Source organism: Lepidochelys kempii, chromosome 10 (genome assembly GCF_965140265.1).
Source record: "Lepidochelys kempii isolate rLepKem1 chromosome 10, rLepKem1.hap2, whole genome shotgun sequence".
Classification (NCBI taxonomy): Eukaryota; Metazoa; Chordata; order Testudines; family Cheloniidae; genus Lepidochelys; species Lepidochelys kempii.
The window spans coordinates 13,604,434-13,621,752 of record NC_133265.1 but is presented as its reverse complement, the minus strand read 5'-3'; the positions used below and the strand labels follow the sequence as shown (position 1 = coordinate 13,621,752).

Genomic DNA, 17,319 nt, shown 5'->3' with positions numbered 1-17,319 from the left:
TTCTCACACTGTGGGTCTTTTAGGTACAGTATTTGCTGCTTTATACATGTGTAAAGTCATTAGATTGGGGGGGGGGAATGACCCCATGCACCTTATGATGAACAAATGCCTTGGGACATATGTTTCAAGGAGAAAGAGACACCATCGTAGCATAAACAACGAGGAGTCCTTGTGGCACCTTAGAGACTAACACATTTATTTGGGCATAAGCTTTCGTGGGCTATAACCCACTTCATCAGTGGAGTGAAAAATACAGTAAGCAGTTTGATTAAACTGGGAGGAGTGGTAGATACGCTGGAGGGGAGGGATAGGATACAGAAGGACCTAGACAAATTGGAGGATTGGGCCAAAAGAAATCTGATGAGGTTCAATAAGGATAAGTGCAGGGTCCTGCACTTAGGACGGAAGAACCCAATGCACAGCTACAGACTAGGGACCGAATGGCTAGGCAGCAGTTCTGCGGAAAAGGACCTAGGGGTGACTGTGGACGAGAAGCTGGATATGAGTCAGCAGTGTGCCCTTGTTGCCAAGAAGGCCAATGGCATTTTGGGATGTATAAGTAGGGGCATAGCGAGCAGATCGAGGGACGTGATCGTTCCCCTCTATTCGACATTGGTGAGGCCTCATCTGGAGTACTGTGTCCAGTTTTGGGCCCCACACTTCAAGAAGGATGTGGATAAATTGGAGAGAGTCCAGCGAAGGGCAACAAAAATGATTAGGGGACTGGAACACATGAGTTATGAGGAGAGGCTGAGGGAGCTGGGATTGTTTAGCCTGCAGAAGAGAAGAATGAGGGGGGATTTGATAGCTGCTTTCAACTACCTGAAAGGGGGTTCCAAAGAGGATGGCTCTAGACTGTTCTCAATGGTAGCAGATGACAGAACGAGGAGTAATGGTCTCAAGTTGCAGTGGGGGAGGTTTAGATTGGATATTAGGAAAAACTTTTTCAATAAGAGGGTGGTGAAACACTGGAATGCGTTACCTAGGGAGGTGGTAGAATCTCCTTCCTTAGAGGTTTTTAAGGTCAGGCTTGACAAAGCCCTGGCTGGGATGATTTAACTGGGAATTGGTCCTGCTTCGAGCAGGGGGTTGGACTAGATGACCTTCTGGGGTCCCTTCCAACCCTGATATTCTATGATTCTATGATTAGCTGCTACCTCCTGTCCCACAGCCCCTGATTTTCCAGTGTAAATAGATTCAGGGTCTCATAGCAACACAGGTTGCTGAAGTTCAGACCTCAAGAGAAGTTGTAGAAAAGACCTGAATTTCTCACACAAAAAGCAAGCAGAACCCTCAAATTTTCTGCTTTGGGGACAGGCTGTGTGTGGAGGGGTAGGGAATGGAAATCCACTCAAGGCCATATTTGTACCTTATAGAGAATTAAAAAAAAAAAAAAACAAGACATGAACCAGTTTTTTTCCCCAGTGCAGGTTGCCTTTAAGCTTTTTTACCTCCCTCCTTCCAGCTCCTCACACTCTGAGAGCTGTTCCTCCCTGTCAGTATGTGAGTGCTATTCCTATAATAGCCAAAGGAGTGCTGGAGAATGGCATAAGATGCTTCCTCCATTCCAACAGCAGAGCCTCCAGCACCTGACCAACCCAGGAGTTTGAGATCCCTATATTTTAGCACAGGCAGTAAACTGCCAGGCTACTGGCCTCATTAATTTCAGTGGATTTGTCACCATCAGTCAATTTACCAGCTGATCCCACTGAATTCTAGAAGGTCTGGGAATCTTATGATTGGCTGGTGTTTTTATCGGATTAGCAGATATCTAAATTGGTCCAGGTATGTCATGGCCCTTGCAGCTCTAAATCTCCAGCAGGGCTGGTTTGTTTAGGATAGGATTGTGCTTTTTCTTGGAATGCCCCATTTACCTCTATTAGAAATGAAGACAGGGCAGAGGTGCTGACTCTGAGAGTGCTGGGGAAAAACAGCACCCACCAGCCACAGCTGTTTGGAGGCACCTCCGATCAGCCAAACACCTGTTTGGTGGCTTGAGAAGGGGCTTGCGGGAGGCAGAGAGCGAGTGGTGGGTGGGCAGAGCCTCTGGGAGGGGGTGGAGCAGGATGAGGCGGAGCGAGGGCAGGGACTTGGTGGAGGGGGTGGAATGTTGATGGGGCCTCGGGGTGGAGTGGGAGTGGAAAAAGTTCAGTGCCTACGAGACGGGGCTTTTCTAAGCTAACTGCTGTTTGAGGAGCCTCATCACTCAGTCATTTGCAGAGTGCTGGAATGGCTGATGCTGACACTGAAGGCAGTTTGCTCTGCAAGTGTGAGAGTCACCGGACTGATGGCAAATGCCTGTCCCTGAAACAAGAGGCCCAAAGCATAGCCTGGAGGTCAAATGTGGCCCTCAGAGTTCTAGAAAGCAGACTGTGACCATCCTTATCTTTAACAGGGAGCTGCACCTTGCAGATCCCAGAATGGAATGTTCTCAACCCAGCCATCCACGTGCATTGAATTGTAGAATTGCATGCTGGGATCTGTAGTCTCTGGAGACCTCAGCTCTGTATTATATAAGTGGATGGCTGCAATCTGCTCCATGTCACACAAATTATGCATTTTATGAAGCTCTCTGGCCTGCCCATGTAGCTATCAGTTGAGCTAATTACGGGTGTCCCAGTCCTATAAGGGCTGATCACAGAATAGACATCAGAAGGAAACAAAAATGACCCTAACCAATTTATCAGGCCTTGGTTTCTGAAATGTTTCTGTTCTGTGAACTACAATCTCTTGCTCCCCCACCCCTTAAAATGAAGAAAAAGAATTTTAAGAGAGAATAAGAAACAGAGTTCTACAGTGCTAAAGAAATGCTCCTGCGTCTAAAAAGATGAACTCAACCTCCACCCACTAAATGCTGAAAAACCCTGGGAAGTTCCCAACACGTAACTGGGCTACATACGGAGATCCTCTGTAGCTCTTTAGGAAGCTAGGCCCCATAACATGCAGCAGCTGATAGGGGAAATAGTCATTAAAAAAATAGATGTAAATCATGTAAAATCAATGGTACGTACATTACTAATATCCAGGGCCTGCCATAAATTATGGCATTCTCCTTTTCACCCAGTGGTTTTTAAGGCTTTGTTTACACACAATAGTTGCACCACTTTCTATCCGTTAAAGCGGTACTGGTACCTGGTGTCTACGCAGTGATACTGGTGTCAGAGTGCTTATACTGATGCAGCTTATTCCAGTACGGGAAGGGGAATAAGCTTGATAGGTATAAGGCACCTTTATACTGGTATAACAGTGTCCACACTAGGGGTTGTACCAGTATGATGGTAAAAAATCCCACCCCTAAGCGACATAGTGATACCAGTACAAAAACCAGGTGCAGATCAGGCCTAAAGGTTTCTTCATGCATAGATGACATTTACCACTATGAAGAGGCCAGCACGAAGTCTATGCCTAGTGGGCTTAAGCAGTGTTTACGCCATGTGCTAGCTCTCTACATGGGGATGAATTTCACCCATGTATGAAGAGATGATTATACTGTTCAAAATGCTCCTCTTTCACCTGATTGTGTCCCCACTGCAGCTGTGCACTCCCGTGTTAATGAACAGGGGGCGGGGAGGTGACCTCATATAATAGCTACCGAGAAGAGGGGGTTCTGAGTCATAAGCGGTTAGTCCATGTACTAGAGAGTGTGAAAATGGGCATTTAGTTGGCAGGAAAGGTGTGAGTCCAGCTTCAAGAGCGGAAGCATTTCCTTTTCTCCAGAGGGATATAAAGCCCAAAGAGAAGAGTCATTACTCAATTCTTGGCACAGTAGGAGATTTTATTCTTTCTTTTTCACTTGCTAACAAAGGGGCCTGAAAAGCCAAACCTGCTCCCTGGTTTGAGACTGGCAGTGAATCCAGCGACGTGGGCATTTCCCACGTACGCAGCAACTCCTTGTGCTTTCACAGAGGCCTTGAATGCCTTCAGACACCCCTTTTCCTGGCTGCCAGCTGGGCAGGGGAACCTCCCATTCTGCAGCCATGCCAGCCACATGCACTCCATTCCAAGAGAGGGGAAAAGGCACTACAAAGGAGCGAGCAACAGTGGCTCTGTGCATGGGATTTGCTGGGAGCACGGTGAGGGGGTTGAGCTGGTGGATCCGTTGGTCCAGAACACCATGTAGTGGGGAAACAGTGATATGAAAAGGTTGCATGTACTACCTCTGATGTGGGGCTGATGCAGGGAGAGAAAGGTTCCATCTCTCAGTCCCACACCAAGTTCTTTTACTCGTGCATTGCATGGGGGAATGTGAATGTTACCTTTAGGCTATCTCTAGCCCGCTTACAAAACTATAAGCACACAGGAAAGTGCAATGAATAGTGGAAACAAGGGTGGGTAGTGGGGAGAACACAAGAAACTTGGATATAAAATCCAGGGTGAGGTGCAGAACAAAGAGATACATTCAAAGGCATTGAAGTGTTGGTACATGGCTGGATTTCACACAGTAACCCTCCCAAAGCATATCTGCCCCCCCCCCCATTATGTGGATTACAACTCAGTACAGAACAAACTCATTTTTGGTATGAAGACAAAATACATCATGTCCCACCTTTGGCCCAGTTTTTTCCATGTAACCTTCCTTCAAGTAGTTCCTAGAAAGCTTTGGCACCAACTAGAGTTGTCAAAATAAGAAAGCAAAAAAAAGTACAATGTTAGTGCATGTTAGTCACAAACACAGGCTTACGTGCTGTCATGCCATAGCCCCCCAGTTATCATTTCAATGGGAGTTTATGGGAAAAAAAATGCCAAGAGAAAGAGTTACCTCCGGCCCACATGCAGGCTGGGGACAGCTTATGACACTGGTCTCAAGGCATACTGAAGTGGATTTATTTATTTCTATTGTTCTCTCATCTTCCCCTAAGAATTTTTCAGCTTCTTTGACCCCGTGTTAGCTTTGTAATACAGGTATGACTACACTGCAAAAAACCCCCAAAACACCCAGCCACTGCGAGTCTCAGAGCGCAGGTCAGCTGACTCGGGCTCGCATTATGGGGCTAAAAACAGCAGTGTAGATGTTCCTGCTTGAGCTCTGAAACCTGGTGAGTGTGTCAGAATATTCAGAACTGGAGGCCTTAAGTTAGGTCTATCCATTGTCTGGCACCTAAATAAATGGCCTTGTTTTCACATGTACTGAGAACTCACTAGCTCCACTGACTTTCATGAGGACTACAGGGTCTCAGTGCTTTTGAAAATCAGGCCACTTATTTAAATGCCAAACTGTGAATTTAGGATCTAACTTGAAGCTCCCTGTTGTTAAATTCTTACCTAAGAGCTCTCTGAGGCCTAATCCTGCCTCCCATTAAAGTCAACAACACAACTCCCATTGATCTCAAAGAAAGCCAAATCAGGTTGCAATCCAGGAGCCTGTTGTCCCCAGATAGTATGAGAACTGGGGTTGTATGCAAAGATGTAGCGATAATATTTAATAATTCATTACGTGTGTTACAGTGGCACCTAGAGGCCCCAGTCAGGGTCCACCGTGCTGGGTGCTGTATGCACATAATGAAAAGATGATCCCTGCTCCTGGGTTTGGGGAGGGAGCAGACCCCAGGGATGCCCTGAGATGGTCCCAGTTTCCCATGCCCACTGCCTCTCAGCTTTGGGGCCATGCCAGGGTTCCCTGGCTCACTCTTCGATAGTTACACTATGTCCTTAAACATTCAACCTGGTTAAAGTAAAGAGACGGATCATTCTAGGCAGCCCCATTTATGGTTAACTGGCCTACAGATATTACTCATGAAGTCCTTCAACCCAGTCCTGCTTCCACTGAACTCGGTGCCAAAACTCCCACTCATTTCTATGGGGTTGGGATCATCACGACTTGATAGGTTCTCATCGCAAAGGGTGTTTTGCTGGAGTAAGGGCTGAGTAAAACTCAGGGCCTGGTTCTGTAAACCCTTGAACAGGAAGGTAGCCCCAGGGACACCAACATACCTACTCGCTGGAGTAAGGACTGCAGGATTGGGCCCCTAAGAGCTGGTCCCAGATCATTTTCACATCAGGTATGAGACCCAGACACCCAGTTGTTTTCTCCTTTCCTCCTCTGTTCTCAGATCAGTATGACCCAAAAGCTCATACAGAAGACCCACAAGCTCTAATATGCCATCTGCCTTTAAAGGCTATTACACATGTCTGTGAACTCCCCTTTTGCTGAGATCTACTTGACAATAATTACAGGGCCTAGGTTATTTTTAAAAATGCTTGCTGCAGATGAGCTGCTAGCTGTGAGATCTCTGCAGATGGATGCGTGAGGCTCTTTAAAAAGAAAAGTGAGACTCACCAGCAAATGGAGCTGACAGGACTGATTAAACACTTCTCACCTTCCCCCACTCCCAGCCTCGCATTTAAACAAGTTATTTATGGCAAAGCTTTAAAAATTATATTCCTGAGACATGTAATTCTGTCTAACAAAAGGCTCTGATAAACTGGTTATGTGATCACATAAAAAGCACCCTGGAGAATCCCACAGCCAGTTTGCAAAGATCCTGAATATCTTAATCTCCAGTATTTAGACTGGCAGCCAGCTGCTTTTAGAAAGTAGTTTTGTCTTTACTGGAAAGAACCTTTTTCACTTCAAGATTCTTAACCCTTTGCCGCCAAGCATCATGCTAAGTTGCATCCAGGGTGCAGTATTTTTGTGTAATCCTTCCTGTTGGACACAGACTTTCCTCACATAGCAGGGATGGGCCAGCTTAAAACATTATAAAAGGCTGCAGGTTTCTTCAGAGGTGTAGTTTGTGGTTCTTGTGTCTACATCAAAATATCTACAGTACCTGTCTCCTGAAGCACTCAGCCTGATTCTCATTTACATCTAGGCCCCTTTACACCACTTTAGCAATGGAAAGGAGCTTGAAAGTGGGTATAAAGTCCAGTAATACCCACTGTAAGATGCCTTAGTGTAAACAACAATAAGGTCTGACAGAGTTTTCCACCAGCATAAAAATACGGGAATTTTACATTCCAAGGTCATAAATCCAGGCTTCCAAAATTCTACTCACAACCTAGCCCCACCAGGTAATCATTTATTTTGATGGGCACGTAAAATCTCGTTAGTTTTTCTTTTGTTGTCAATGGTATTGGGAGAGCAACCAGATTTCTAACATTAATCATCATGCGACTGGCCAGGCAAAAACATTTTGTGCTTAGGGCTTGTGCATTTTCATGAGAATTTTATATGGCAGTGTAAACAAATTTTAACAGAATCAAGTACTTAGAGATGGAAAAGTCTTATTAGACAAAGATTACACTACAGTGGCTATAATTATGTGGCATTTGCACTGCAAGTACAGAGTAATTATGCTCTGGTGATGCTCTTCAGTACCAATATTACCATTAGTTCATACAATTATTAGTTAATGCAAGTGGATTCTAAAATACATGTATTAGGTATAAAACCAAGGAGGTAATAGTGGATAACTCAGTCATGTTGTTAACTTGGTGATTATATGAATTAGTGGTAATTACACATATCTAAAAGCAAAACCATAGTGTAATTAAACTGTAATTGCAGTGTACCTACAATGTAATAAACTCATTATAAAGGTAACTCATCCCAATATTATACTATATTTTGTGACTATACTTGCAAATTGTAGCTAGATCATCAATTCCAGCCTCCAGCAAATGCAAGGCAGACTCTTGCAACAGAAGCTGCATCAAATTGTAAAGCAATACTGCTCTTGATCTCAGCCAGAACGCCGGGTTTTGGTAAGACATCTCCTCCTCACCGTTTTATTTTAAACAGTTTTAATTGAGCAGCTTTGTAGCAACCAGCACTTTACAAACACAGAAACAGGATCTGGCACAATACTGAGAATGCAGGAATTAAAATGTACACCCCCCACCCCAGTTTCTGTGGTTAGACGTAGTAGCAGGTGTTGCACCTGGACTCTAGTTCCCAGTAAAATTATTTAAACATAATAATTGTAAAGCACACTCTGAAGAATCGAGCGCTCGCCAGGCCTTCCAGCTTGTTAACAAGATACTAAAAATGACTAGGAAAAACTCACATCGACATCACTAGCTCCAGGGAACGCCACTTGTAAATAATGGAACCGTGCTGCACGGATGGCATTGAACCAATCCACTGTTTCCTGATCATGAAAAAGAGAGGTTGGAGTCAGCAAACATACAATCTACACAGTGATCATTGTGGTGATTTTGCTCCGATTTGTCTTTCCCATCATTTTGACTCTGGTAACAGCGCTCAGCTGAGTTGTGGTTCTGAAGAGGGAGGGCCAGGCAAAAGCAGAGATTTTAAAAACATGCCTAAGCCCCACGGAGCTCAAAGTGTGCCTAAGGGCTTTGCTGAAGAGGGATGGACTTAAGCACATGCCCCAAGTTAAGGCACGTACTCAAGTGCTTTGCTGAATTGCAGCCTAAAGGTACAAACAAAATTAAATCAAAATCTAGAATGTAATTCAGTTTCCATGGCTGAATTGTACTACCCAGAATTTCTCACATTCATCTCAATGGTGTTCTTTGAACACTGTATTCTATTTAAAAAGAAGTTAAGTTTTGCTCCTTCAGTATTTTCCCCCTTTCATCAGCCAGCAGTGATCAGCTTGAAAGACCTGGCAACATTCTGCAGCACAGAGTTCATATTCTATTGTAAATAATGGAATGACCATTAATCCTTTGAGTACAGGACAAAAATATGCATGCAGGTGGCAATGGCCATGCCTACACTATGCAGTAACCGTTTTCATTAACACATGGGGCGTAGTCAGCAATTTCTTCTACAACTGCTTAGCTCAGGCCAGGCCATGGGGAAACCCTGTGTGGCAACCACAAGCCACACATGTTCTTCTAGTCAGATTGGAGGCTACAGAGTCAGAGAACTAACAGAAACCCCCTCTTTGTTCACTATAACAGAGCCCTGTCTCCTTACTAGGTGGGACATTATGATGAGGATTGGACAATACAGAACACACAGTTTCACAGTGTACAGCTGCCATTTCAGTGTACATACGTCTGAAGTCCCTGCACCAAAGCTTACCATAAGGGATGCTTACACAACATTTCATCTGACAGAGTGCATTTTATTACTTCTTTGGTAACATGTAGCAGTCTCCAGATGCCACAACAGAAAACCGTCACTACAGAACTGGGAAGTTTCATTTCTCAGAACAAAACAAAGAAACAAAATTCTATTGGGGTTGAGAAAAACTTGTACCACATGATTCATAATCCATAGCTCCCAGCCTGCAGCTCAACACCTCAGAGGTCTGGTCTCTATCCATGTAAAATAAGTCAAGCTGGGACTGGGATTGATTAGGATGGGTGGTTTCCAGAGGAAAGCCAGGTGCTGCAGGAAGTGAGGTTGGTGAATCAGAATGTGCATTTATTACTATTTATAATGTGTATTGCCATAGCACCAAAGAGTCACAGTAGTGGACCAGGACCCGATTGTGCTAGGCACTGTACAAACACAACAAAATGAAGGTCCATGCCCCAAAGAGCTTACAATCTAAGTGTAAGACAACAGGTGGATACAGACAGAGGGGGAAATACAAGGAAACAATGAGACAGTATTGGTCAGCCTGACAGGCAATGCTCTCAGCAACCAGTGGTAAAATTGACTGTAGGCATCACAGCAAAGGAGAGTTTTAAGGAGGGATTTGAAGGAAAATAACGAGGGAGCTCTGTAGCTATTTACGGTGAGTTCACCCCAAGCGTGAGTGGCAGTATGCTAGAATGCTTGCTTGAAAATGTAACAAGTAGGCAACGTAGGCTGGCATCATTGGCTGATAAAAAGTGATAGTCAACATTTCAATAGTGAATGAGAGACTATAGGTAGGTTCCAATTCAGCAAAGGACTTAACCATGTGCTTGAGCCTCACTGAGGCCAATGGGGCTTAAGCACATATTTTAAATTCTTTGCTGAATTTGGGCCTATCTTAGGGTTTTATACTGCCACCCATCGCTGTAGTTTCTGACCACCTTCCATGTAAAATCTACAGTAATAGTAAAGTCCTTAATGGACTTCCTGGAGTCCCTAGCACTTTTTCCTTTTTGGAGTAAAATCTTTTTGGATTATGTCTTTAGTTATTTAGATTTTATTAAGTTCCCTTTTTTCCCCAGGCTGATTTGTGGATTTGTTTCTGGAGAGATTTCCAGATCTTGTGCTGCTGGACTTTTTAAAAAGTTTCATTCAGGAAATTTTAGATGAATTTAAAGTAAATTACCTGCATCAGTGCACTTTCAACTATTGCATAACAATTCAAAGGTACGGAACAATGGAAGGTGTTCTGGAAGGGATGTCTGATACCTGTCTGCGTCTCAATAATCATTAGTGTGGAGGAAGATTTTGAAATAACTGCATGTTATTAATACTTGTGAAGACTTCACTAACTCACAAGTCTGGAACACTTTAAATAAGCGAGAATTGAACCTACAATAAACATCTCAAACTCTTTCAAGTGAGGTTGTTTTAGCATAGGAGACAATAAATCAAACCAGAAGTCAACTTCTAGGGATGCTAAACTTTTCTATGCTTCAGAGCCAAGATTTTAAAGATTGGCTAGTGATTTTGAAGGCTTCCATTGTTGGATGTCCAACCTGAGACACCTTAAAGATGTGCCCTCAAAATGTCACGGGTCTTTTAAGTGTCTCAAGTTCGGCAAAAATAGTAGCACTCAAAATAGCTAGGCATTTTGGAAAGTCTTGGACAAATGGCTGAGGTTTTACTTAATAGTCTTTTACTCTTATCTGGAGTAACTAAACAGACCCAGCCCTCGCCATACTACCAGAAAGAGGAAGAGCAGAAGGCAGTGGAATCTGATGTTAGTGATGAGCAAATTGAGTTAGAATTATGGGTGGGGGAAGGTTTATTATCAAAATGCAGATGAAGAATAAATACAATGCCACCAAATGGATCATTAATGTGTTTGCTTGGGATCTCAGGTTGGAGGGTTGCCTCCCTGAGCCTTATAATATGTTATAGTGTTTTATGACATCTTTCCTCCCTACATGGGGGCTGGTCCCAGCTAGGGTAAATTGTCATTGCTCCATTGATTTTCTTCTTAGCTTATTAAACGTGGGACAATGGTAAAATCAAGTTTATTCTAGCAAGTCAGAAAAAAATCTACAGCTGAGTATGGCAAGACAGGAAGATCAACCATCAGGAATTGAAATTAAATTATAAATCTAAGGGAAATAATCTCAAAATAACATCAACCAGAAAAACACTTAAAACTCCTTGCCTATTTTAGGACTAAAAAGATGTCTTTTCAACAGCCTCTAAAAAAAGAGACTCATTTATTGCTTTATGCCTCTAATACCCTCAGCAAGCAGAAACTAAGCTATTGACTGTTACATTTGACTTTGGTGGGGTCTCAGCTCTTTGCCACCTCACTTGTGAAGGAAAAAAAGAACAACTGCCAATGCGGACTCCCACTCCAGATTCTTGACTCTAAGCAACCACACTGTGCCTCCAGCCCCAGACTTGAACCTGAACATCCATACATTGTGGGGCCAGCCTCAGATTCATCAGCCCAGGTAAACATACAACCTTCCAGTGTGCCTTCCTACCTGACAGACCCTGGAATAGCTGGCCCTCCAGCAACAGATGCTTAAGATATGCGCATCCCCAGTTGTATTAGAGATGCTATGTTGACACCTCTTTCAGTTCTGTTGGACCCAGCACAATCCTGTAATCAAACATTTCAGAACCTTACCAAAAGCTTGGTGTATGGCTTAGAAACCCGGGAAGCTCCAGGGAGAAGGGTTCCCCAACTCATCTCATCTCTAGCCTGGTAGTAACCTAGCAGCCTGAGGCTTTTAACCTTCCAAGCAGGGTGCCCTAAAGGAGACTTCCTGTAGAGTGAGCTCCAGCTGCAGAGAGGAGCTCAGAAAACCAATTCAGTAGCTAAATCCTGAATACTCGTTACACTGGGAATGAATGAGGCCCGGAGACAGTAGAGGTACAGGTCCCAAATCAGGTAATTCCTTTATAGTAGCGGTTCTCAAACTTCATTGCACCGTGACCTCCCCCTTCTGACAACAAACACAACCCCGGGAGTGGGGACGGAAGCCTGAGCCCCACTGCTCTGGGCAGGGGGGCCAAAGCTGAAGCTCAAGGGTTTCATCCCCAGGCCCAGGGCCTGCAACCTGAGCCATGTTGCTCAGGGCTGAAGCCTCGGGCTTTGGTCCCGGGCAATGGGGCTCGGGCTTCAGCCCTGGGCCCCAGCAAGTCTAAGCCAGCCCCAAATAACCCCCGTTCAAAGGGGGTCATGACCCACTTTGTGGTCCAGACCCACAGTTTGAAAACCTCTACTTTATAGTCTGCACAAAAAACATCAGCTCAGCATATAAAAGATACATCAGAGGTCTGATTCTCCTCTAACTCACCTGAAGAAGAGCTCTGTGTAAGCTCTAAACCTTGTCTCTCTCACCAACAGATGATGGCCCAATAAAAGATATTGCCTCACCCACCTTGTCTCACCGTTGTAAAGCAGGAATAATGCCAGGGCGAGAGGAGAATCAGACCACAAGGTCCTTCTTAAAAGAACAGACAAAGCCACACAAACCACTTCTTCTATGAGACTGTTCAGCAGGGACTTTATCATTTTACAAGAAATAAAACTGGCCTTGTCTGAGTTTCCCCGTTTGTTTCATCTTGTCTGTATCTGTCTTCCAGCTGTTCGGGGCAGGGAATGTTTCTATTTTGTGCGCTGCACAGGGCCAAGTAGATTATCAGCCCTAAACCAATCATAAATAGTCATGATAACAATTACATCTTTCATAAGCAGGAGTCGCTGGAGTAAAATTGTTGCCAGGGAATTGACTGTTCATGACATGAGTGACACCCTGCCATGTTGAACAGCTACCTCGTGATCAGGTTCACCACCTCCATTGTATAGGACTCTGATACCTTGTCACAGAATTCACATGTGGGGCAGTGGGAGTTTGGGGGCAGCTCATTGAGATTCAGAAACACATTGCACTATTGACTGTGACCGAGTCTCCTGGTACACTGAGCAATGAACTGCAGTGTGCTAAGACGGAGAAGCCACTGCCACTTGATTCAGACCACTAGGCTAACGAAAAACAGCTCTGCAAATAAATCACCAAAGCAATCACAAGGTACACAGACGTAATCAAGCAACCCTTCCAAGAGCTACCCGTTTAAAAATGGGGAATCGGCGTTTGCTTTCATCCATCCGTCCATCCATCCCTTGCTAGACAGAAGAGCTAACACCATAGAAGCACACCACTCCACTAACTAATCTGACCTGACGCGCTAATTGCTGCCTACAAGGAGGGTCAGAACTAAGCAGGAAGCCAGTTCAGATCCACCGCAATGCGACACGGAAGCAAAAAGGTGTTCTCAGTAATTACCTCACCCTGAATCTGTTACAGGGGAAGAGATCGCTTTGGTTACAGATCTATCAATGAGGCATTGTTTCCTACTAGCACCACGGGCCTTTTTGTCTGGAGATGAGTTGGGGAGTGAATCTGCCCTGCATCTTGACTGCTTGCCACTAGGAAAGCTGTTGGATTTACAATGTCTGTGTGGACAGATAGTGAGCAACTGGTTAAGGAGCAAGGTGATCCTTCCCCTGCAGGAGTGGCTAGTACTGTGAAACCCTGCTGTGCTATTCTGACAGTCCCTGCTTAGTTTCATGCAGCGTCCACGGATAAAGGCAGCTTGACATTCAAAGGAAAATAAATCCATAAGCATAGGTGGGCTTTAATTTGTTGACCATTTCAGGGCTGGCCTTATGATCCAGTGGGTTCCAGGTAGCTGGGGGAAGGAAATAAGGTTGCGAGATAGCTTCTGTCACTCTGGTCCTACTCTCTGAAAAGACACCAGTGATGGGAGCCAACCACTGGATCCTATGCACTGCTAAGCTCCCTGGGTCTGGATAGTGACTGACCACTGCAGAGGCAATGCAGCCCCTCCCCTCCCGATTTCTGTCTTCTATTTAGCACAGAGGTTTTCAATCTGTGGAGCGCACCCCCATGAAAACCATCACCTCCTGCCAGGAACCGGCGGATCAGAAACTGGTGGGAGCCTCCTGGCCCACTCGGGCCCCTGTCTTTCAGCTCTGTGAAAGCCAGGGAGCCTGCTGGCTGCCCAGCAGCCCTTCCTGTCCTGCTCCCCAAGCCGGGTTGCCTTTGCACGGCTGGGCGTGCCCCAGGCAGGGTGATGCGTAAACACCTGATGCGTTCTTGCCTCTCCCCTGAAGGAGCCTGTCGCCAGCCAGTGATGCCCCCTGGAGCTGGCCCCTGCCCGCAGAGCCTGGCTGCCACCAGAAACTCCCTCAGGCACTTCTCGCTGCTGCCCTGGCACTCCTGGCTCTGCTGCTGCTCCTCAGCCCAGAGGCGACAGATGGGGCGGTCACCCTCCCCCAACAAGAGTTACCTGTCATCTCTGGATCCCTGCTTCTGGTCTGGGTGTCTCAGGTGCATTCTGAGGTGCAGACCCTGAAGGCTCTGTCCTCCAGAGCCCCCCAGTTGTTTGGACACATTCCCTGCCAGAGACCACGTGGCTGTGGGAGCTCTGGTCTTAGCCATACCCTTCAGGGACCACATCCCTTTCTCTCTCTCTCTCTCTCTCTCTCTCTCACACACACACACACACACACACACACAGGATAAGAGAGTTACAGATCTATGGAAAACCACAAACTGCTGACCACCCCTCTCAGGCTGATCTCATCCCCTTTTGTGAGCCCGAGTTAGGTCCTGAGGGAAGGCATGGTATCTCCAGCCTCCTCTCCTCTGCTGGGCTCTCTTTTCCTGGAGTGGGAACAGCTTCCTTTGGGTTGGAGGAGGAGCACGCCTTTTGAAACAATCTCTGCCCCTCTAGCTCAGGTGGTCAAGCAGGGAAACAACCTGGGTGCTAGGCTGGTGGGAATTCCAGACCCCTCCCCCTTCCAACTGGTTTCTGCCTAGAAAGTCTATTCGCAGGCATTGTCCCTATGGGAGCATCCCCATTGTTTCACCAGGGGAGAGCCTTTCAGTGCAGATGGCCCTTGATGGCAGCCTGTGGCAGCTTTCGAGACACAGCTTCCCCACTACATGTCACATTCCTGCTGCAGAGCGGATGATCTAATCCAGAGCGACGGTTCCAATTGCAGACAGCGTTCAACAACCCAAGGGAATTCATAACTGGAGGCAGACACCCCCCCAAACTGTCGCAACTGCCTCTCCAATCTGGCTGCCCCACAGCTGAGGGGGAAGCAGGTTAGGACTGCATTTTGCGGTGCCCATGGGCAGCGCTGATCTTACATATATTTAGAGAGACAAGGTGGGTGAGGTAATATCTTTTATTGAACCAACTCGTTGGTGAGAGAGACCAGCTTTTGAGCTTTTACACGGTACATTCGTTTATTTAGAGGCATTCAAACCTGGTTTCTTCCATCCCCCTCCCCAGGAGGCTCTGCCTCTTCTGCCCCTTCTATTTGCCTCCTATTAAATAAAAAGGAAATTTTTATTGCCACTAACCCTGTGGTTCCATTGCTTGGAAGACGCTGGGCAAGGGGGCAGCGCATGCGGCTGAACCCCTTCATCTAGGCTGGGGTGACCAGATGTCCCCATTTTATAAGGACAGTCCCGATATTCGGGGCTTTGTCTTATACCAACGCCTATGACCCCCACCCCCGTCCCAATTTTTTCACACTTGCTATCTGGTCACCCTAAGTGCATCCCTCTGTGGAAGCACTCATGTCCCCTGGGACCTAAACCAGCCTATTCCGTTAGCTCGGAGCTCTCACCTTGCCATCGTCATGATAGACAAAGATATTCCTTGTGCTGTTGTCCTTCAAGTAAGTGATTTGCAGTCCATGTGGGTTCCCTATTTTTGAAGGCTGGAAAGTCGCATTTAAATGTTCAATCTTCATAATTGCTTTGGGTTCTTTTGCCTGGAAAACACAGTTGAATGAATAAACGTCTGAAAAGCAACCAGAAAAGCAACCAGAAAAGCATCTTTCAAATCAGCGTGCAGTTCATGTAATCATAAACGCTCCCTATTGAGGCTGCTGGCCAACAAAACGGCCTGGTGATGATGCAGCAAACTTTCCTAGCCCACCATGAATGGCTGCCGTCAGCTTGAGAAAGCGCTTTGCAGCTCTGGGAAATACAGAAGAATTGGTATAATATTATAGCACAAGGGGGAAGGTTCAGGCCAGAAGTGGGGTGAACCAGCTGGGTCACAAGATAGGATGCTGTGCAACACAGTGACTTCAGAAATGCCTCCTCCCTAGTACAAGAACCCCCACTCCCATGCCCTTCTCAATCACCTCCTTCCTGACTCCAGATTCCCACTGGCATCTTCACTGAACTAGTAAATGGCCTGTATTTTTGCCTGGCTGAACACTATTACAAATGTGCTCAGCCACGCAAAAAATACAGACCACTTACCAAATAGGCCAGGATGCTTTTAGCATCCCAAGCATCCTGGACCAGTCCACTGCTGGTCTGGAAGGACTGAACATTATTCCCTTGCCAATGACAATGAAGCTCTTATTGCCACACTATCTGTCTGGACACAAAGTGCCAGTTTCCACACAGGTCATGCTCTCTCTCCTACACAAACACATTTGTTTGCTTTTAACTGAACTCCTCACGTTGCTCTTATCTGCCCCCACACTGGGAGGTCCTTGGGCAGAGCAAGAGACAGCAGAGCACTTTCCAACCCTCACAAAGGAGGAAAATCATGTATTTCTCTGGTTAGATCTGTTTTATGGATTAGGTCTAAGTAGGAGTCTGGGAGCTGGGACCTCCTGAGCACTAATCCCAGGGCTGACACAGACTCCCTCCGGGCAGCTCACTGAACCTCTCTCTGCAGCACAGGTTCCACTCACATGAAGTAGGTCTAACAATTAACCTGCCTCAAAGGGGCCCTCTGTGGATTTAGCTACTGAAGGTGAATAAAGCCCTTTGAAGATTAAAGACCCCACTCCCCACTTGGTACCACTGGTTTTATGCCGCTGTAGCTCCCTTGACTTACAACTGGGTGCAACTGGGGTAAGACAGTGGAGAACTAGGCCCTAAAAGTCCTATGCACCACGTGTCAGAACTTCAGCTGGTGCAAATCAAAGTACCCCCCCTGACGTCAGTCAAAGATCTTGCCCTGTAAGTGCTTTTATTTGTTTAGCGTGTGCATGGTCGTCTAGCCAAGCGATGGAATTTTCAGTGGCGTGGTGCAGTTCTTCTAAGTCACTGCTGAACCGAGTCGGCCGGCATTCATCAACAATGTGCGTCATCGTCTGTGTTGCCCCAAAGCTGCACAAAGGGCTGTCACGAAGGCCCCAGCAATACTGGTTGGCTGCACAGAGACCTTGCCCGGTCTGGAACCTGTTCAACAGGGACCAC

At 46.0% G+C, this 17,319-nt stretch overlaps 1 protein-coding gene across 1 annotated transcript in view; it reads right to left on the bottom strand.

Moving 5' to 3' along the window:
- Nucleotides 1-17,319, bottom strand: part of ADAP1 (ArfGAP with dual PH domains 1) — a 103,232-nt gene that overhangs the window by 9,212 nt on the left and 76,701 nt on the right. The window contains exons 6-8 of the mRNA XM_073362062.1: nucleotides 15,720-15,866; nucleotides 8,007-8,090; nucleotides 4,547-4,609 (exon numbers count right to left, since the gene is read on the bottom strand). Of these exons, the coding sequence (XP_073218163.1) occupies nucleotides 4,547-4,609; nucleotides 8,007-8,090; nucleotides 15,720-15,866 (294 nt within the window). The remainder of the gene's footprint in view (nucleotides 1-4,546; nucleotides 4,610-8,006; nucleotides 8,091-15,719; nucleotides 15,867-17,319) is intronic.